Source organism: Rhinichthys klamathensis, unplaced genomic scaffold, assembly GCF_029890125.1.
Source record: "Rhinichthys klamathensis goyatoka isolate OS25496 unplaced genomic scaffold, OSU_Roscu_1.1 h1tg000163l_1, whole genome shotgun sequence".
Classification (NCBI taxonomy): domain Eukaryota; kingdom Metazoa; phylum Chordata; class Actinopteri; order Cypriniformes; family Leuciscidae; genus Rhinichthys; species Rhinichthys klamathensis.
The window spans coordinates 88,505-111,043 of NW_026606696.1; the positions used below are offsets into that span (position 1 = coordinate 88,505).

General features: G+C 40.0%; 2 protein-coding genes across 3 annotated transcripts; one reads left to right on the top strand and one right to left on the bottom strand.

Annotated features, from left to right (window-relative positions):
* On the top strand, positions 1-9,994 carry fbxw12 (F-box and WD repeat domain containing 12). Of its 2 annotated transcripts, none has more exons than XM_056259065.1 (10): positions 1-136; positions 1,029-1,066; positions 2,659-2,832; positions 3,273-3,390; positions 3,831-4,037; positions 4,985-5,149; positions 7,596-7,806; positions 8,627-8,805; positions 8,884-9,014; positions 9,774-9,994. In XM_056259065.1, exons 1-10 carry the CDS (start codon positions 41-43, stop codon positions 9,871-9,873), a joined length of 1,419 nt encoding a protein of 472 aa, XP_056115040.1. In that variant the 5' UTR covers positions 1-40; the 3' UTR covers positions 9,874-9,994. The 2 variants fall into 2 exon arrangements, with proteins under 2 accessions (XP_056115040.1, XP_056115041.1); XM_056259066.1 differs by having other exon boundaries at positions 20-136; positions 2,616-2,832.
* Positions 9,995-11,122: 1,128 nt separating this feature from the next.
* ptpdc1b (protein tyrosine phosphatase domain containing 1b) lies at positions 11,123-21,884 on the bottom strand. The gene is made up of 10 exons (XM_056259067.1): positions 21,477-21,884; positions 20,623-20,657; positions 17,531-17,705; positions 15,692-15,772; positions 15,492-15,610; positions 15,199-15,336; positions 13,514-14,556; positions 11,571-11,753; positions 11,371-11,481; positions 11,123-11,299 (listed from the first exon to the last, which is right to left on the bottom strand). The coding sequence occupies exons 2-10, from the start codon at positions 20,630-20,632 to the stop codon at positions 11,213-11,215; spliced, it is 1,947 nt and encodes a 648-aa protein (XP_056115042.1). The 5' UTR covers positions 20,633-20,657; positions 21,477-21,884; the 3' UTR covers positions 11,123-11,212.
* Positions 21,885-22,539: the final 655 nt, after the last annotated feature.

Genomic DNA, 22,539 nt, shown 5'->3' on the forward strand with positions numbered 1-22,539 from the left:
CACCCCGAAACTGAAAGCCGCTGCAGTTCTGCTGTGAGGAATGGAGATCTGGCAAAGTTTACCTCTGGACTGTCTGATCAGCATCTTCTCTCTTCTTCAAGATGAAGATTTAATCAGAGCATCCACAGTTTGTAAGGTAAGCGATGATGATGACATCCATATATTAATCGACGTCAGTCGCGTAGAAGAGTCTAGAAAGCCCGAGAGTCAGACAGATGACAGGCTCTATTATTCTTGTTTCCATTAGAAAGAGATGGAAACTACTTTACAGTTGAAGTAACCTGAATTGATTGCTTGCGACAAGAACTGCACGCTATTTTTTCATTTTCATATATATTGACATACATATACATACATTTTTGCTTGAATATTGCCACTGACAAACTTTCGTGGACTTTGAATTGAAAGGACACAATGACATATTACAATATGATCATTATTTAGAACTAGTAATAAAGAAAGCCAGGACATATTTATATTGCTTCAATGTCTCATAAGTAAAGAGAACATGAATTAGAAATCTTGCACACTTTACATTTACTTTACAGACACTACAGTTTTACGAGTCTACATTACACTGAAAACCTGGGATTCAAAATCCAATTTAAACCTGGAAAAACTGAAGATTTTATGACCGTTAAAAAATGTATAACATAGAAATATACAATTTTCTAGGTAACTAATCATATAATCAAATGTGTGACATTGAGCATGTGAAACACAAAAGATGCTATTTGAAAAAATCACAATTCCTAACATGGATCATCTGTTTTTTTCAATGCCAGCTCGCTGTTATCATAAAGTAAGAGGGACACATACCAAATACTGATATTTTCGATGTATAATTTATATAATATATTATATATAATATATTCATGTATAATTTTCAACTTTGCACTGTAATTGTGATGCTGATATAAATTGTAAAACAGAAAAAAAGAGCTAAATGGAAGCATTTCCACTAGTGGTCAGACTTGTGGACCTCACGTACTGTATGTTATCTTCATGCACATTTAATGTGTGTGTAGGATTGGTGCTATGCTGCGGAGACACCGTGGTTGTGGAGGTAAGTCAGTAAAGGTTATATGTCGTTAAACATCGCTTAAACTGTCAAATTACAATAATTATCGGTACTGTTTGCTATATAAGGGTCATTCCTGGGATTCAGTGCCTTTTGTGTCCCCAGTAAAGATCATGATCTTACAGCATTAAAATGTTGATCAGTATCCATTTTAAAGCTGTCTTAGTCATAAATAACAACATTTAAACTATAAGCATATAGGATATTTTTATCAACATAAAAGTTGATAAATATATATATATATTTCAGCGTTTTGACCATATATCACCATATATCCATTTTTTCCAATGTAGATTATTGGGTATATCAGTAATGACTCTCTAATAATGTATAGTTTCTTCAATTACCGGTATTACATTTGAACAATTATAATAAATGTTTTTTTTTTAGCAAGTTTTTAGTCTCTCAAGTTATTGTCCACTCTGTTTTTTTGACTACTTTCCCTTCTAATGAAAGTTGGAGAAGTTAAATGACACAATTTAAAGCAGTCATCACTTCTTCGGTGGGACAACAACTTGGGCAAGTTTGTGAGAACTATTATTTTAACTGTCTATTTGACAAATTTTATCTTTCAAATTGTATGTGGTCAACACGTCCACTCTGTTAAGGGATATATTAAAACAGTCAGTAGAAAACCCATATTTTTAAAATTACAGTTTGAAAACCATGCCGTTCTTTATTTGCTGAAGCGTCTAAGTTAGCTTCTTGTTGCTCAGACGTGTTAAACCAGTGGACACTGAGAGTAAACATTGTGATTGTGAAAGTAAGTTATGTTTAAAGTTCAAGAAGTAGTGTATTTAAAGTTCTTTAGTTATGTTTTACTGTTTCTTATCAAAATTCAGTTCAAACTAAATTAATATTGTAACTGGTTGTAGGTGAGAGATCCATCCGTCCATTTTTATACCACTTGTCCACCCTGTTATTACTTAGTCCACCCTAATAAGTCAAGTTAAGTCAAGTCACCTTTATTTATATAGTGCTTTTACAATACAGATTGTATCATTGTATCAAGTTTGTTTCTAGAAGAAAATTGCGTCATCGTAAGGCAGATCAATAATATAACTATCTATATAGTTTTTGTTTACAATAATTTCATAAAAATAGCTCAAAAAAACCCTAATAATTCAGTGACAATGAAATTTTTTTGGAGTATCAATGATATACTCTAAAACGTAAACAAAAACGCTTTTTAGGCATTTTGATCTGAAAACAAAAAATGTAAAATGATATGTTTGTAAAAAAAGCAAGTACAATTCATAAAAGGACAAAGGCACATGATGAGTTGTCTAAGAAAATGTACAAAATGCCCATACATTAGAATCTAAATTAGGAGTATTTTTGTCCCTGTGGACATTTTTGATCTTCCATTCCATTGATAAATAGTTAAATTGAGCTTGACCAAAATCTTTTTTTCAAATGTTTTCCATCACCGTATCATGATTAATGATTTTTCTCTTAAAAACTGAGTTTGATGGCCCTGAATGCCAGGGATGACGCATGATGGCATTCCTCTGAGGATGTCTTGTGTTATCAGCACACTCTCCTGTTGAGACGCTGAAGGTCGAATGCTTGTGTAGGAGAATGTGTCTGCAGAGATGGAGTTTCTGCAATGTTTCCCAGCATCTCTCAGACACCGGGACACACTCATGGAAAGCGTATTACCTGCGTCGTTCTCTCCTGGAGATGAAAATGAAGACCGGCAGGTCGAGTGCAGACTACACGTGCAAAACCCTACGAGGACACAACGGCAAGTGGTCTCAGACAAACACATGCTATAATGCCAATGCAAATCACATCAAGGGCTATTTCAATTGTCTTCAGTTGATTTTATGACACATTGGCCACATTTACATGCAACCAAATAATCTGTTAGTGAAGTGAATCAGATTGGGAGGGGTGGTGTAGACCTGACATAAGAACTGTAATTGCTTGAATCCAATTGATTTGCTAAAAATTATTTGATAAATATATTTGCTAAAGCAACAATTACACTGTAGCTACGGTGACATTCATGCTTTCTCTGGCTCTGAACGCAGCAAATAGGCAGTTTTGTTTTCCAGAATACATGTACTGCACATGTAAATGAATATGTGAATATGTATTATTAGTATTGCTAATCTGAAATCAGATTGGGTTCATTCGGATTGATGTAAATCTGAGTTTTTGAGTCACTCTGTTCGTCCACAGGCAGGGTTGTGGGTTTGGCGTACCTGTCTGGGAACGACGGCCGCTCAGACGTGTGGAGAAGCGCTCCAGTTGTCTGCAGTGCGTCGACAGACGGGACAGTCAAAGCCTGGGACATTCACAGGGTATTACAGGCTTTCTCGTTCGTGTGGCAGAGACCTGATGAAAGTGTGTGGATCTCAAGAAACACCGGTGGCATATTTCACCCCCAAATCAGAGAAATATCTCATTCACATAACAGCGGTGCCTGGGGATCGAGAACGCACTCCCTGAAAAATAAATAAATAAATAAATAATTACTTCCTGGACAATGTTAGGAAGACTGTTCCAGAGTTTTGGTGCTAAATAGGAAAAGGATCTACCGCCAGCAGTCGATTTTGATATTCTAAACCCTACCTAGAATACAGCAGGGTGACTGAACATGATCTCATATTTATTATGCATAAAGAAACTGAAGCCTATTGTAAGGACTATTTTGTGCTATGACATTATTTCTTATGACAGTTAAGTGCAACCAAATTGAAGTTAGTCAGTTTCTGATCCAGCTATCTGTGGTTTGCTGCAGGGTGTGAGTGTGTGGTCGAGTCCGGCCCAGAGCCCGATGCAGGACCTCACAGTGGACCCGGCACAGTCTGTGGTCGTCACGTCCGACAGCGCGGGGACCATCAAGACCTGGAGCGGCTCCAGCGGAGAGGAGCTGGCCTGCTTCACGTCTGGGTTCTCCGAGACCACACTGCGGTCGTTCAGCTACAGAGACAGCTCTTTCCTCATGGTAGGCTATCGTTTACTAGTGTGTAGCAGCACAATCAATGTGTGGTATGTGCTGTAGACCTAAGTGAAAACTCCTTGAATCCAGAATTGCTTGAATCCATCCGTTTTCTCAATTGGATTTTAAAAATACAGTGCCGTGATGTGTACGTTTACATACGTTTTACACCTCACAAACGTTTCTTTTCATCTTCCGTCTTAGGAACGTTTCAGTGAAGGAGACTTTACTAAATATTGGCTAAATAAGCTTTTCTGACATGTATGTGTTACATGTTTAGTCTTCTGTGTTTTATCGTGTTCTTGGTTCAGTGTCTGTGAGCTAGTTTCCCCCAGTCTGTTTAATCAGTGACGTCATTTACCTTGTTCATTTACTAATCAAGCTCCTTTGTTACTATAGCTCCATGTATTTAGTCCCTGTGTTCTCCCTCAGGGAACGTTTACACGACAACGATGTGCTTTGTACAGTTTCCGTGTACAGACGACATCATTGTCAACGCGATCCCCATTCACACGAATCCACGAAAACGACTACAATCGCTGTATTCTGCACCCAGGCCAGTAGATGGCGATGAAACACTATAGACTGAACACGTAATACGCATGTGCGTGACGTCATCGTCTTCAGAGATTCACGTTTTTGTTGTTTACACTGAGACCGTTTTCAGAAACTTGCACTTTGAAACCCTTTATCAAGTTTGCATTGTCAGGCTCCCAAAACGCCGTTGTCGTGTAAATGAACGGCCAAAACGCATAAAAAGTTGTCGTGCAAACAGACCCTCAGTCTTCGTCCGTTCTCATTAATGACAGCGTTAATGTGTGTGTATTTCTCCTGAGTTTATCCTGTTTGCTATTAAAGCCCATCTCCTAGTATTCTTACTTGTCGTACGATTTACTATTACGTAACAATATGTCCTCTTCATTGATTAATGTATTTATTTATTGATATATTAGGTGGGAACTGTTGTAGGGTCTCTGCTCATCCTGACTTGCCCCGCACTGTGTGAAGTCTCGAGACACGTGGTGTGCGACTCCTTCAGGCTGAACCTCCTCCTCTCATCGCCAGATAAAAAATGGATATTCGCGGCCTCCAAAGAAAACTTTAACTCGAGCCCGAAGGTAAGCCAAGCTAATCTGTGATTCTGAATGCCAGTATCCACACCGACTGACAAACACACACTCTCCTCAAACAGTGTGTTCATCCGCGCTGTGCCGTGTCGAGGGTGTTGAACTACAACTCACGTAAAGTTGATAATTCAACTGCAATTGCAGATTTCGAACAGAGATGGCGACAAAGAGGAAAAACGCCAGACTGCAGCTTTAAAGAGAGGGGGTTCAGCGAAAAATCGGCAGCTGGCAGCAGGAAGTACCTGCCAATAAAACCGGACGTCGGCTGTCGCTAATAACCGGAAGCCAGAGGTGGATGCCGCATTTAGCCAGGCATTTTTTTTTAGTTATTTATTCTATTACTAATTATTTTATATTATTTTATTAAAAAAGGTTTATCAAATATAAATCAGGTAACGAAGAACATAGACATAATACAATAAGCTACACTTGAAATTATGAATTTGTACGTGTATAAATATAATTTATGAATGAGTGCAGGCTACATGTTTGTTAAATAATGACATATACACATACAGAAAGAAATGCCTTTGTAATCATATTGTATATTTATTAAATATAGTCTACATAAACATTCATTAAACTTAAATAATGAGAACAGTCAAAGGCAAAATTCCTTTCAGGATAAATCTCTCAATGTGTCCAAATAGGCCCTATCTTAATTCAATTATAAATATTGTAGCTAATGTTTTTAAAGGGTTTTCTTTAAAAAATCAATTGAAGTGTTCAATCCAGTTATTTCAACTGGTTTTGTAGAGTTTTAGAATCTTTGAGCAGTGTGTATAATTGTCAACAATCTGCCCTTATCTAAACATAAACTGTTTAAGAAACGCGAAATTCGCGATCAACGTCGTTTTATTGGAGTCCTAAGGTGAATTCAAAAGGGGATTATTTTTCTTTGAAGCAACACAGGCTAAATAATAATTAGTTACAGTTGTTTTTTTGTAATTGGTGCGGATGACACGCAGCGCAATATAATATATATTATAAATATAATATATAAATTATGAATTTGTATGTGTATAAATATCATTTATGAATGAGTGTATATGTTTGTTAAATAATTAAATATATACATACAGAAAGAAATGCCTATGTAATCATATTGTATATTTATTACAGTAAATATACATAAACATTATTTAAACTTAAATAATGAAAGCCCTGACTAAACGAAAAAAAGAACATTGTCTTGTTTTTTAACATTGCTATCATTTAAGTTCACTTTTACATTTGTAGTACTACTTTAATACATTCTTGGCTTTGTTTAATAAAGCAGCTGTAACTTTTGAAACAGCTTGGTATTTTTTGTTCTGAAATCAGAATGTTCGATAACAATCCTGAACTAGATGGTAATATTCGTAGACAAACTTTTAGTTGGCTTGAAAAAGCCTAGCCAGAAAGTTTGAAAAAGTTTGAAAATGTTCTAGCATGGTTTAACATGATTTACCATGTTTCTAGTATGGTTTACTATCGCCGGCGCCACCATTGACCATTGGCTGCTGTTGCTTGACTTCCAGTTACATGTGAGTGGTTGCTGCTACGTTGGACGATACTGATTGGCTGCCACGAAGTGACAGGTCCCTCCTAATTTGGTAGGGCTGTCGGCTGCCAGTGGCAGCTACTTCCTGCTGCCGATTTTTTCGCTGAACCCCTACTGGCTTTAAAGTCAATAGTTTGTACATTTTTATTTGATTAGTTCCAAGTATACAATTTTGTACGTTTGGTCTTTTTCCAAAAATATTTTTTCTTCGAATCAAATGTTTCATGTTGGAGCTCACCGGTTTCCAAGGGTTTAAACTCGTATGCCTGTGGGGAAAGAACTGATTTTGGATTACTGCATAAAATAATCTCTGTGAAAATTCAGGATTCTTATACGTTTTGTTCATCATGATAATCTTCACCGAGGAACATGAATTTTGAAGCCAGAAGTACAAAAGTAGGCTATAAACAAACTACACTACGGTCATACTCACTGCGCTTCCGACAACTCTTTCAGTCCTCATTTTTTATTGCTTTCAGTTCGTATGTAAAAAACATTTTCCCTTAAGGTTTGAGTTATAGTTTTCAAGAGTGTGATTATAAGCACAACGAGGTTGTGAAAGCGACTCGTGAGCGGATGAGTTTACCCGTTCGAGGTGATGATGTTTAATGTCCCCGGCAACATCTGTATTCCCATAACTCTGATGTTTTTTATGTCACACAATAAAATGTGAGAATATCTCGAGCTTGTGTTTACCACAGACCTTATTTCAGGTATTTAACCAAAAACCCACTGGCTTTGAGACAATGGAACCAGAAGTGCTAAAATGCAACTCGTTTAAAGTTTTGGCCTACAAAAATACACCATCCCTGCAGCATAACAACATATATCAAGATATCCCGTTTGAAATGCATGTTTAAGTTAGTTTGGAAAGACTGGCGTGTGTTTGGGCAGGTTTTCTACAGTGAGAGTGTGTGTTGTCCTGCTGAAGACGAGGACAGTGTGTGTGACAGTCTGCCCGTCTCTGGCTGCTGTGCCGCCGTCTTCCTCCCGTCTCAACCGGCTCGACTCGCAGTGATCCAGTCTGACGGCCTCTTCACCAACACAACACTCGCAGTCTTCGACCTGGCCTTAAAGGAGTCCAAATACAAAAAGCAACCACAAGGTTAGCCTTAGAAAACTATTGCTTTTCTTGTGTGAGCAAAAATGTGCCGTTTTTGTGTGCGTCCCTTTAAATGCAAATGAGCTGCTGCTCCGCCTCCGCTCAGAAGAGGGCGGAGCCTTTACACAAGCTTCAGAGACTCATAACAAAACACACCAATCACTCCAAAACTCAGAAATAACCCGTAGCGAGTGCAGCCTTACGGAGAGACTCGGGAAGAGGTTCACTTTAGACGCACCTGGACGTTTCTGAATGGTTAGTGGAGACATGTATGTAGTTGTTGTGCTTACATTGATTCACCTCATCGACTTGCATGTACCGTCATGTTTAACTTTTACACAAGTGTCCACAGTTCCTGAGGTGTTCATAAGACAGCGGAGACATGTTCTGTTCAGTGTCGTCTGTGCTCAACCACAGAACAGTTTCAGGCTTTGCTGGATCTTCTGCCGCTGCGTTAGAAGTCTCTGTTGTTGCTTGTGAAACCAAATGTCGGCTGGTGTGCAGATTAAGGGCTGGTAATATTATAATAAGATCCCCTTCCTACATCAGAAGGGGAGCGAAATCTGATCGGCTTATTTTTAGACACGCTTGCAGAGAAAGGCTCACCAAAAGAAAGTTACTGGGTTTCACTTTTCAGGTTTTCTGGGTTGGTAGATGCACAGGGGACCCGACTGTAGCACTTACACACCGAAAAAGTCAGATTTTCATGATATGTCCCCTTTAGTGCAATATTTGTTGTTTACAATCTTCACGGACCTACAAATGACAATTGAAAGTATTATGATGCAATGTTTCCTGAATGTCATGCTCGGATGCGATGTAGCTCAGCAAGTGGCGAGTTTCGGGGTCGCGCTGAGCCGTCGGTCAGACGTGGTCCTCGAGGCGAGAGGGAACAGCACTCTTCTGGTCGCAGACGGGAACCATCTGAAGGTCTACACGTTTAAAGGAGAACTTGTGGCTAGTTTTCAAGACCATTTACAGCCAATCGCTGCTCTCTGTGTGGTAAGTGTTTGAACACTCGCATCAACACTTTCCCTGCGAGTCGTCTCGCTCATAAAGCATGCTGTACTGACTCTGCAGGACAGTTTCCGGGTGGTGACCGCATCTCGAGACCTGTCTCTCAGAGTACTGACCTGGAGAAATGACCCAGAGCACGGGCTGACCCTGGAGAGCCAGTATCACCTGCTCGGAGGATCCCTCCAGAGATCCAGGTACAGCGCAATCACCCGTACTAACAACTAGGGCTGTCACTTTTGTCAAAAAATCCTGTTTGATTTTTGAGACATAAGTGTTCATTGAATCGAGTGTAAAATCGATTTTCTATGTCTAAAGACGTTTCCATTTTCAACACCAAATATAGGCAAATCCACGGACACCTAACAGGCATTAGGACGAGCGTAAAGAGGCGCTTGAGACGCCAAGTCAGCAATATTCCTGATGATTTATTGGCGTGAAGTTTCGTCACAATGACAAACAGGAGCGCAACATTCAGGGATTGAAATTAACGCCCTACAACCCGCCAAATGCGGGTACAAATGAACTTTGGCGGGAAACGCTGTCAAATCATGAGCCAATCTGTTGTGTTTCTGTGTTTACTCACTTTGCCGGGGAAGTTCGTGTCAGACAAATCTGCACGGATTTAGCACAAATACGCAACTCGTGAGTCCTCATGATATATTAAATACAGCGTATTGCAGAATCTGCGCATTTCTTGAACACACACGTCACTACACAACAAATAACGGCGCGACATTGTTATTTTCCAACATCCTACATGTTCTGTGTCCTGTATTGATCCGTCCACATAAAACACATTTTTGGTAAAAAAAAAAAAAGAAAAAAGGCAGTTAAAAACGATTCCCTATTTTCGTTTTCGACTCTTGTGTTGGTTTGTCCAATCGATTTTCGAACGTAAAGTGATGTTCACATGTACTGTATTTTGTAAATTGATTTTTTTTTTCTCTGTCTAGAGGATTCACCAACGTTGCCTGTGATTACTCCAGTATTGTGGCCTCTGTGGAGTCATTGGATGGGAAGGATGTTTTGAAGGCTTATACCTTTGATTTCTGAAACCACCACATGTATTCAGATCTTCACTGACCAGATCCATGTTTAGCCAAAGATGATCTTGCATTGATGAGACAATAAAAAAAGTGTTCTCAAACAATTCAAAACTGTTAAAAGGCTGTAACTGTTTGCATAAAACATAACTTTTCTTTCTAATCTTCAGTTAGCGTGCACACTTTAGCCTTTGTATGCAAACGAAAAATGAAAACTGTCTTCATTTTACATTAATGTAATCTACTTATTTTATTACAAATAACTGTACAAACATGGTACAAAAATGAGAGGTTTCAGTTGCAGTGCTTTTCAAGTATTAACACCATGGCACATAATATACAGTATGTGAGTTATCTACATCAAAACACTTAACGGTAACACTTTACAATAAGGTTAAGATTAGTTAAAGGAGCTGTATGTAAGATTGTGGACAAAACTGGTACTGCAATCACTTTCAAATTACTGTAGAGCGGTGTATCCCCTCCCCCTCCCCCCTGACTCGAGGTTGCCAGATAGGCTGCAGGATCCAGCAGGAACACAGGCTGCTACAAGGAGCTTTCAACTAGAGCAGAGCTGGCAACCCGGATGCCGAAACACTACTGACTTCGTGATTGGTAGATAGGTGGAGGGTGGAGCATCAGACCAAAACACAACATGACAACATCAACATCAGTTGAGGGCTGCAACTTCACTTTTTAAATGACAATATCGTGGCCGTACTACTGTTGTCAGTGATATAAGTATTTGAAATGAACATGATTTCTTAATGTCTAGAGACACATCAGGGCCATTTTATGATTAATTGAAATACATTTCTTACATACAGCTCCTTTAATGTATTAACTTACATGAACTAACCATGAGCAATACATGTGTTACTGTATTTGTTAATCTTTGTTAATGTTAGTTAATAAAAAATAAAGCTGTTCAATGTTAGTTCACAGCGCATTAACTAATGTTAACAATATTTTAATAAAGTATTAGTAAATGTTGAAATCAATAATTAACTGCACTTATACAGCATTTATTAGTCTTTGTTAATGTTAGTTCATGCTAACAAATGTAGTTAACTAATGAACCTTATTGTAAAGTGTTACCCATATAAAATGCATTTTTCAGCGCTTACAAATGGGAACAATGGATCATGTGTTGTTCATCTGAACTAAGAGCCGAGGAACAAACAAACACTTTGATACGGATCCTCCCATGACCCTGTTCTTCAGTCCTGTGCCAAGCTTCACCGGTCACTGAGAAACTGATGTGTGGAGCTTTTCTTTGATAATGGACAGATGTAAATGAACTAACTCTCTTTGCAGTGAAGGTGTTCAGTTAGGTATTGTTACCCGTGTTACACCTCAAACTCGTTCATGGCGGCCGACCTCAAATCATGCAGAACAAGCTTCCAGACGCTCTTCCCACCATCTGAGCTTTTCATCTGAAGAAAGCAAAAAGTGAATAAAAGTGTGCATGTAAGCATTTATGCACATCTTTAGAATGAGACGGTACCTGTGTGAAAGCTTTTGCTGCTCGCTCCAGAAAAGCGCTCTCGACTTCCTCGGGTACTGTAAGTAAATGAGCGAAACAGTCCAGAATACACCTCACTGTTTCTCTGGAAGCCTGGAGTTGGTAATAAGAATGGATTCAGATTAGTTCCATGAAATCAGTTCCATTTAGAATCCTGCATGGAATGCCTCTTGTGACCTCACCCTATCGAGGCTGTTGAGGACAGTCGTGGGGTCCTGGCTGGCCTCGTGTAGCGCGTGGACATCATGAGCTGAGATGATCGGCTCTTTGAGCTGCTCCAACCAGGACCACAAGATTCCAGACAGAATAAACGGGTCTTTTTCCAAGCACAGTCGCTCCCACGCTCCCTGCCGATTGAGGTCGGTCTGCAGAAAAGAACGAAACACGTACTAACCTTGCATTCAGAAAACGAAGGTCATATTTTTTATATGATGTGAATAGATTGTTGATTAGCTAGATAAGACATTAACTAGGTCCTGATGCAGAGCTGCCTTTCTTCAGCAGGACCATTGTTTAGTTCGATTGAATCGAACTCTAGTGCTTTTCCCCCCTTGATGCGGATCTTTTGAGCAGGTGTGAATACAGCAATCGCTCTCGGGTGCGGACCAAACAACTCTGGTACGGTTCGAATTTCTGTCCAATGAATGGATGACCTTAGCACACATGTGGTTTTGTTTACAAATTGTTTACAAAAGGGCCGTGTGAAAGCGAACCACACCAAAAGCAAGTGAACCAGTGGACGTTCCTGGTGTGAATACACCCTCAGACTTGACATGCTGAAGCCGCTGAAAGGACTGGCATGAAGAGTTGTCTACGCCAGGCCACATACACCCCTGACCTGTTGGTTCAACAACTAGGCTAGGCGTTTAAATGAACTGAAACAGAGAAGCTGCATTTTCACAGCATTCATTTCTCTAGTTCACATGTTCATGTAATCTTTAATGAACAGGAGGTATACATATTTGGCTTAAAAAAAACTATTGGCAAAAGAGCTTTTAAGTTTAAGGCTCTAGCAGATTGGAATAATCTATCTGTGGAAATAAGATCAATTTCTTTACTTGGTTTGTTTAAACATGCCTGCTCACTTTAAGATAAGCTTCCTCTGTTATTAAAGATGCAATTTTTAGATCTACTGTCCATACCTAATGTTTATATTTGACTAGTTAGAAATTCACTCATACTTTACTGCTTACTTGTTTACTTATTATTGGCCATCTTGGCCTTTTGGTGGTTGTAATTTATTGATGAACACATGCAGGTGTTGTTGTTTGTTTGTTGTTCTTTTTGTTGCGGTTTTGATTTTTCACTTCTGTGTTATGTAATTGTTGTGTTATATGTTGGGACCCCCTCGAAAACGAGATGATAAACCTCAAGGGGTTTATCCTAATAATAAACAAATTTGAACAAATATACTCCTGCTCAGGCGCTGATCAGTAAAGTCAAGTCAACGTTATTTTGTAGTGCTTTTACAATACAGATTGTTTCAAAGCAGCTTTACAGAGATAACAGGAAAATAATACAACAAAGTTTGTTTCCAGAAGAAAATAGTGTCACAGTCCAGCTGTAAGTTCAGTGATGGTTCATTTTTGTTGTAAAAAATATATTAATTTAGTTCATTTATATATAGCCACTCTGGAGAAAACAGTGATGTCATCGCTGTCATCGTCCAGCTCAGTTCAGTTCTCATATGATAATGTCAAAGCAGAAAGATTAACAGTATTGTTGAATATTAAGTGTCCCCAACTAAGCAAGCCAAAAGCCAAAGGCGGATTGGTCAGATTAAATGAACATGTTTCTCATTAACCTTTGTCAGAAACTCTTTAAAAATGAACTAAGAAATACTAAGAAGCCATTTAGCCATGCAACCTCTAAAATGGTGAAGACAGTGGAATCCTGTGGTTAAGATAATTATTGCCTTTAGGACAAGAGACCATAAGCCCAAACCTAGATTCAGATCAAGACCTAGACCACAAGAGAACATGTTTCTCCCATGATCTCCCATCAGATCACAAATGACATTGTGGAGCAGTTCCCGAACTCATCCTGCTAAACACATGCCTGGAGGTATCCTAACCCACACCCTAGACTTTTAGTCTTCTTAGTTCATCAGCACATGCACCCATACCTGCCAAGTGGCCACTTTCTGGATGTGTTTCTTCCCCCCGTCCTTCTCGAGGTCCACGGCGAGGGACTGAGCCACCAGGAGGCGGCGGGACTCCAGAGACAGCTCGGACTGGAGCTTGATCACAGGCACCTCCGAATGCTCTTTCTCATGAACATTTCCAGTCTCGTCGGGGGCAGAACTTTTCTTGCAGTCTTTCTTCCAGAAGGACAACATTCTGGCGATGCTTGTGGAGTTTTTTTCATCTGAAATGCCCACAGATTGGCTCCGCTGCAGGACAGACTGCCTCCTGCTTTTGACCAGTTGGGATCCTTCGGCCTGGTCCATGAGTGTCTTCAGCTCCCAGATATTGCTGGTTGAGCTGTAGATGGGATTGTCCTTACAAGCGCCCAGAGAAGGAGGGATATGGCTCTGGGAAAATCCCATCTGATTGCCGAAGGTCGACGAGTGTATGCTGGCTAAAAGACCCAGAGGGTTATCTGAGAGGTTGAGAGACGCCGCTAGCCTCAGCAGGTCAGACTCGCTGTAGCTGAGGCTCTTACGCACGTAGTAAAGAGGTTGTGAGCTGTCTCCGTTGGCTCTAGGAAGACCTGGAAGACGTGGGCGGATCATCGTCATCCCGTTTCCCGGGATCTCTCTGTTTAACTGATAGCTCGAGTTCTCATTAATCGGTTTCTCTTCGACAGATGTGATTTCGGAAACTTCGACGATGTCCTCCTCGATGACCTGCCGGTTCTCTGCGATGTCCAGGAGAAGTCTGCAGACGAGGGGAACGAGCTTTGGCACGAATCTCAGCTGCCGAGCCTCGTATCCGTGCAGGACGTGGTTCTGCCGGATCAGATACTGCGGAAGAGTGACGGCCGGCGCTCCAGGATCACCGCTAGCGAACAGGTTCCTCAGGGGAACGAGGAACTGAGCGAACTGCCGCACGCACTGGAGCTGTCCTCTCGTCTGGATCGAGTTCGGTCGTTTGCCTCGGACTAACAGAATGGCTTGATCTGCTGTCATCTGTGTGGTGAACAACAAGAAACAGGCCAGCAACACACCTAAGACAAAAATGTGTAAAAAGAGTTAGCATCTAGCTAGAGTACATATGTTGCAGTTTGTTTTAGTTTTTTTTTTTTTTACATTCCCTCTATTGTAACTAAAACACGACATGCAGCCAAAGTATTTGTATTACCAAAAAAATATCAGTATTAGGAAATGACTATAAGTCAGATTGCCTAAAATGCTGTTGCGCTATATGTTGGAGCGCTATCCACAAGTTATTTAAAAACATTTGGTTAGTCTTTATTTAAGGTGTTCTTATTACAGTGTAATTGTACATTTTAGAACCAAGTAAGATTTATTAACTAAATGTACTAACTATAGGGTTATGTGCTTGTAATTATGCATAATTTACAGTTATTACTATAGTAATTACATTTAATTACATGTAACAAGGACACTGTGTTACTAAAACGTTGTGCCCGCTGGGTAGTGCTTGACTGACACTAGCATTATTACTGAGACGGTCCCTCTGGAGTAACCTGAGGTTAAGTGTCTTTCTCGAGGACACAATAATGATAGCATATGGCTGCCAGCAACCGTTCAGCGCTTAAGCCTATAAGCCACATCACCCTAAAAAGATGCCACCACTGCTCCACTTTCATCTAAATATACCGTAAACATACGCAACAAAACTATACCTGTTCTGCCAAGCCCCGCGTGACAGTGAACAGCGATTTTGCCTTCTTGAATGGCGAAAGACATGACTTTCACCATATCCAGGATTGATGTGAGAGACGCTACTCCATAGTCATTCCATCTAAAGTTGTAGAAATATACTAAAATAGAGCAACAAGAGCACCTTTATAACCTGAAGACAAAAGAACAACCACAGCTACTATGGTATTACTTAATTACGTTAAGAAGATTCTTTATATCTTTATGTCACATTACACAGGAAAGCACACATTTGGCAGAATGAACTGTTACTCACTGCCAGCCTCCATGAAGGTCTCGGGTCGGTAAGTAAAGCCACTCTCGGGATCTAGCTGGTTCCCACAGCTGGCATGTTCACCAGGGCATTGGAGGTTGATGACGGTCTTCAAACCACAGCTTAACACGATGAAACGTTGAATTATAAGTGTGTACCAAGTTTTCTGAAGGCACTTTAAGTTAAGATTAAGTCAGTTTTACCTCAAAAACTGGTCTATTATGTCGAATTTTTCAATAATTTCAGTGGAAGGGCGGGCCATGGCCAGCAGATTATCAGTAATCCTTGAAAAAGACAAATTGGAACCATAAATTAACAACTAATCTATTAAAACAGGTTATTATTTAATCAAAAAAGTTCAATCTTGAAGCTGAACTTTTTGGCATGTACACTATATTGTCAAAAGTTTTGGGACATCTGCCTTTACATGCAAATTAAATTTAATGAAATCCCATTGTTAATCTGTAGGGTTTAATATGGAGTTGGCCCAACCTTTGCAGCTATAACAGCTTGAACTTTTCTGGGAAGGCTTTCCACAAGGTTTAGAAGTGTGTTTATGGGAATTTTTGACCATTCTTCTAGAAGCGCATTTGTGAGGTCAGGCACTGATGTTGGACGAGAAAGCCTGGCTCCAAGTCTCCGCTCTAATTCATCCCAAAGCTGTTCTATCAGGTTGAGGTCTGGACAGGCCAGTCAAGTTCCTCCACATCCATGTCTTTATGGACCTGCTTTGTGCACTGGTGCGCAGTCATGTTGGAACAGGACCATCCCCAAACTGTTCCCACAAAATTGGGAGCATGGAATTGTCTAAACTGTCTTGGTATGAAGCATTAAGAGTTCCTTTCACTGGAGCTAAGGGGCCAAGCCCAACCCCTGAAATACAACCCCACACCATAATCCCCCTCCACCAAACTTCACACTTGGCACAATGCAGTCAAGCAAGTACCGTTCTCCTGGCAAACGCAAAACCCAGACTCGTCCATCTGATTGTCGGACAGAAAAGCGTGATTCGTCACTCCAGAGAACACGTATCACTGCTCTAGAGTCCAGTGGCGGCTGCTTTACACCACTGCATCCCACGCTTTACACCACTGCATCCCACGCTTCACACCACTGCATCCCACGCTTTACACCACTGCATCCCACACTTTGCATTGCACTTGGTGATATAAGGCTTGGATGCAGCTGCTCGGCCATGGAAACCCATTGTATGAAGCTCTACGCCAGGGGTGCCCAACCCTGCTCGTGCCGATCGACTGTCCTGCACAGTTCATCTCCAACCCTAATCAAACACACCTGCCTTTAACTTTCAAGCGATCCTGAAGACCTTAATTGGTTGCTTCAGGTGTGTTTGATTAGGGTTGGAGATAAACTGTGCAGGACAGTCGATCGGAAGGAGCAGGGTTGGGCACCCCTGCTCTACGCACTGTCTTGAGTTAATCTGAAGGCCACACAAAGTTTGGAGGTCTGTAGCTATTGACTAGAAAGTTGCCGACTTCTGCGCACTGTGCGCCTCAGCATGCGCTGACCCCGCACTGTGATTTTTTTGTGGCCTATCACTTCGTGGCTGAGTTGCTGTTGTTTCCAATTGCTTCCACTTTGTTATAATACCACTAACAGTCGACCGTGGAATATTTATTAGTGAGGAAATTTCACGAATGGACTTCTTGCACAGGTGGCAACCTATCACGGTACCACACTTGAGTTCACTGAGAGCGACACATTCTTTCACAAATATTTGTAGAAGCGTCTGCATGCCTCGGTGCTTGATTTACACAACTGTGGCCATGGAAGTGATTGGAACACCTGAATTCAATGATTTGGGTGTCCCAATACTTTTGGCAATATAGTGTAAAATCAAATATGAGCAAGCTTTAATTACAGGTTGACTTTTCTGTATTAAAATAATCATTATTTTTGCAATTCTGCTTGGCATATAATAAGGAAAAATGAACATGATACTTTGACAGAGATCTCAGCACAACATATGGAGAAGGTTAATTGCCAGACTTTTATATTTGAAGAAGTTTAAGTAAGCGTACCAGGACGAGTAGACTCCTCGTATGGCCTGCCGGTCCTCGCTCCAGTGGGATGGGTCCTCGTACTTGCAGGCCTGTCCTCCACACCCCATGGAACACTGCATGTGGCAGGGGATCATGTAACGCAGCGCCTCTCCAACCATTGTGTATCTGGCTCTGGGAACCCTGGAACCCGTCACTTTAAAAACACAATCATAATTTAGTCTAATCGCTTTCAATCTTGTCTTAGGGAAAGACTGTCTGAAATAAATTTCTACTCAGGTGAGCAAAACAAATTGGCCGACTGATGAGATTGCCTCAGTTCTGCCATATAGATGTGTAGTAGATGCAGATCCTGTTGCTTTACTGATTACAGCAAGAAATCAAAATGCCTTTAAAAAGGTCAGATGGTGGTTCTTGTAAAGTCAGACTCTAGAAGAACACAGTGTAACATCGTTCTGATGGTTATTATTTGACTATTAACTGCCAGAAAAATGGAGCGCAACTGGAAGAAAACAAAACTAGAGTTTTTTCACATTTCATGGAAAGAGGGCACGATTGCGTACAGAGAGGCCTTAAAAGCTGCTAGATCTGCTTATTTTTCAACCCTATTAGAAAAAAATAAACAAAACCCTAGGTATTTATTTGATACAGTGGCTAAATTAACTAAAAATAAAGCTCCAATCCCAGATGTTTCCAAGCAGCACAGCAGTGATGACTTTATGACCTTCTTTACTCACAAGATTGATAATATCAGGGAGAAATTATAACTATGCAAACATCTAATACAGTATCGCGTCAGACAGTGCATTTTAGTCTCCTTGAGGAAATTTTTTATTCATTCATTGCTATAGGATAGTTTTATTCATTCATTGCTATAGGAATTTTTATTCATTCATTGCTATAGGGGAGGAAGAATTTTCCAAACTCGTTAAATCATCTAAATCGACAACTTGTATGTTAGACCCTATACCGACAAAGCTAATGAAAGAGATGCTTCCAGGTCAAAGATCCTCTTCTTAATATCATTAATTCATCTTTGTCATTAGGATACGTAACAAAAACTTTTAAGCTGGCTATGATTAAACCGCTTGTTAAAAAAACGCAACTTGATCCTACAGAATTAGTTTATTAAAGGCCGATCTCGAATCTACCTTTTCTGTCAAAGATATTAGAAAAAGCAGTATCCTGAAAGAAATGATATCTGCGAGGATTTCCAGTCAGGATTTAGACCGTACCATAGTACCGAGACAGCTCTCATCAGAGTCACAAATGATTTGCTTCTTATCATCCGATCGTGGTTGTATTAGTGTTACTAGATCTTAGTGCTGCATTTGATACCATCGACCACAACATTCTTTTAAATAGACTCGAAAATTATGTTGGCATTAGTGGAATTGCATTAGCATGGTTTAAATAATACTTATCTGACCGTTATCAGTTTGTAGCAGTAAATGAAGAGATGTCTAATCGATCACAAGTTCAGTATGGCGTACCACAAGGCTCAGTACTAGGACCGCTGCTGTTCACTCTGTACATGCTACCCTTAGGAGATATCATTAGGAAACATGGAATTAGTTTTCACTGTTATGCTGATGACACTCAGCTCTATATTTCTTCACGCCCTGACGAAACTTACCAATCCACAAAATTAACGGAATGCATAGCCGATATAAAAAACTGGATGACTAGTAATTTCCTACTACTTCTGAAAAAAAAAACAGAGATTCTAATTATTGGACAAAAAACTTCCTCACGTAATAACCTAGAATACTGTCTAACACTTGATGGCTGCTCTGTCAAGTCTTCGTTGTCGGTTAGGAACCTGGGTGTGCTCTTTGATATCAATCTTTCATTTGAAAGTCACGTTTCTAGCATCTGTAAAAACACATTTTTCCATCTTAAAAATATAATTACGTTATATGCTCTCATTGACAAATGCAGAACAGTTAGTTCATGACCTCAAGGCTAGATTATTGTAATGCTCTACTGGGTGGTTGCCCTGCATGCTTAATAAACAAACTACAGCTGGTCCAAAACGCAGCAGCTCGAGTTCTTACCAGAACCAGGAAGTATGACCAAATTAGCCCAGTTCGGTCAACACTGCATTGGCTCCCTATTAAACATCGTATAAATTTTAAAATATTGCTGATTACTTACAAAGCACTAAATGGTTTAGCTTGAGCGAGCTCTTAACGCATTATAGTCCGTCACGTCTATTGCGATCTCAAAACTCTGGCCAGTTGATAATACCTAGAATATCTAAATCGACTGCTGGCGGTAGATCCTTTTCCTCTCTAGCACCAAAACTCTGGAACAGTCTTCCTAACATTGTCCGGGAAGCAGACACACTCTGTCAGTTTAAATCTAGATTAAAAACACATCTCTTCAACCTGGCATTCATATAGAACATTATACATTCTTATTATTCAAAGAGTTTACGCAGATTATTAGGCTGCATAGATTAGATCAGCCGGAACTGGGAACACTTCCTATAACACCTGATGTACTCGTTACATTATAAGAAGAATGGCATCTACGCCTGTTTATTCCGAGGTTAACTGTAATCAACCGGACCCGGGCCGTATCCAGATCAGATGGAGGACCTGCGCCTGGACACGGCCACAACACATCCCTGAAGTGCCAGCCTCATCAGCCCTGTGAAGGCCTCATGGACTCGACAGCAATCGGCACTGATCCTCAACAAACTCGTCTCCATACCGGCGTGACTCCGATCTTCAACCATATGGAACTGGATAAATATTGGAATATTCTGATACAATCTGACTTCTGACCTGTAATGTTGCCTGAATCATAATCATACACTGTTCGTTCGTTGGCCAGAGGAGAACTGAGCGACTGAGTCTGGTTTCTCCCAAGGTTTTTTCTCCATTCTGTCACCTGGTGGAGTTTTGGTTCCTTGCCACTGTCGCCTTGGCTTTTGGCTTGCTTAGTTGGGGAGATTTAATTTTATATTTAACAATATTATTACAACATTATTTTCCGGTTATCTCTGTAAAGCTGCTTTGAAACAATCTGTATTGTAAAAAGCGCTATATAAATAAAGGTGACTTGACTATTAATACAACATATGTACACATGTTGCTGTAACTTACCAAAGTCCATGATACTCCCTCCTCCATGGCAATCTCTGTCGGGCACAGGGAAAACGCATTAGCACTACAGCAAAGAGGTCATTTCAGAACAAAAACAATAGGCAAAGAAACAGTCTCTTCTGCTCACCAAGTCTGTATTTATCAGATCGAAAATACAATAATTTTGTGAAATGTTTTTACCATTTAAAATCACTGTTTTCTATTTGATAATTTGCAAAATGCTATTTATTCCTGTGATGGAGATGATTACTCTTCAGTGTCACATGATCCTTCAAAAATCAGTCTAATATGATGATTTTCTGCTCAAGAAACATGTCTGATGATTATCTATGTTGAAAACGGTATATTTATTAGTGAAGTGTATTTTTACGATCTTTTGCATTGTGACAATCAGGACAATTAAGCAGTTTCCCCCAGTTCTCATTAATGTAATGGGAAAACAATGATATATATTTTGTTCAACATGGTATTTTTTAATGTTGCATTTAATTTTTGTTGATTTAAATAAAAAAAATTGTAGCTATAATTTTTACTATAAAAAACCCCTCAAAAGTTAAATATCTGGATGCAATACAATCTGGGATGAAAGTGTGCCACAAAAACAGTCACAATGCACAAAATCAGGTTTCATTCTTTATGCAAAATAGAGTTTGGTTTTTATTTTGGGGTGAAATGTAAAAATCCAAGGCTTTTCAAATCAATGCTAAAACTGGTCTTCATACAAAATGCATTTACATCTTTATAAATTCACTCTGTACACAGTGAATTCACTGTTCAGTGACATTCAAGAAACCAAATCCTTTGCAAGCATCGTGTGCATTTCTTCTAAAGAACGAGTTGTGTGAATTACTCACCCAAACACCGCTAGAGAAAACGAACTGTCCTTTCTCCTCGATCCATTGAGTCCACAGCTGATTTGATAACTTGATAGTAGAGTAAAAAGCAATTGTCACTTTATCATCTGTTTTGCCGTCCTTTAAGATGCACAATCTTCACTGTGCAAAACTCGTGGATCCATCCAGATACACTGAACATCCTGGTCATTTTCAAGAGGCAAGTGTCTGAGTGGAGGTGAAGTTAATACTGCTGTCACATCAAGCCAAAGAGTGAACAGAGCAGCTATTTCAGACGCGCAGATTTAACAGCTAATCCACTTACTCCTGCAGAAGCCCATTTCTCTGACCTCACAGGCTCCATCCCCATCGTGGCTGTCTGAACTCCTATTTCATGGGGTTATTCCAGAAAGAAAATGAGGGGGAAACAATTTCCTTCTATGATTGTCCAGAATTTCAGCAAAATAATTTCTCCTTTACATAAACACTGCATTCATCAAGCCCCATATATTGCACATATTCAGTTTCTTTTTGTGTACGACTATTGATTCAACTGTTAAAAAGGCCAATGCAGCTCTACTGAACCCAGTGACTGAAAATGAGGTGACTTTCGTTCTCAAAGATTTGCAAACTGATGGACTTACAGTAAATCTGATTAAAGGAGAGTCTTAAGTAGGAAGTTAACAAACAGCTGACGCACTGCTCCACCGGCATCAAGAGATGAACTGATGCAGCGAGACCAAGCGCATTTAAAGGCAAAGGACACCACGACACTTCAACTGAATAAAAGTATAGCTCTGATTTATTATTGTTTATGAATGAAGGACACAGATGACATGAATAATCATAGATCGTGTACACCAGTAATTGTCCCTCTTCAGAGTCAGTGCATCATCACACATGCCATAACCCACCATATCACTGCAGGAATCATGTTTGCTGTTGGTCTCAGTGACCGTGTAAACACCAGACACGGATCCGTCAACTCGGTTCACCTAAACCGGTGTTTCTACAACAGGTGTTTTTGATTAATGCAAACAAGTTAAGATTACATGCATTTAAAAACACAGTGTAATACACTGTA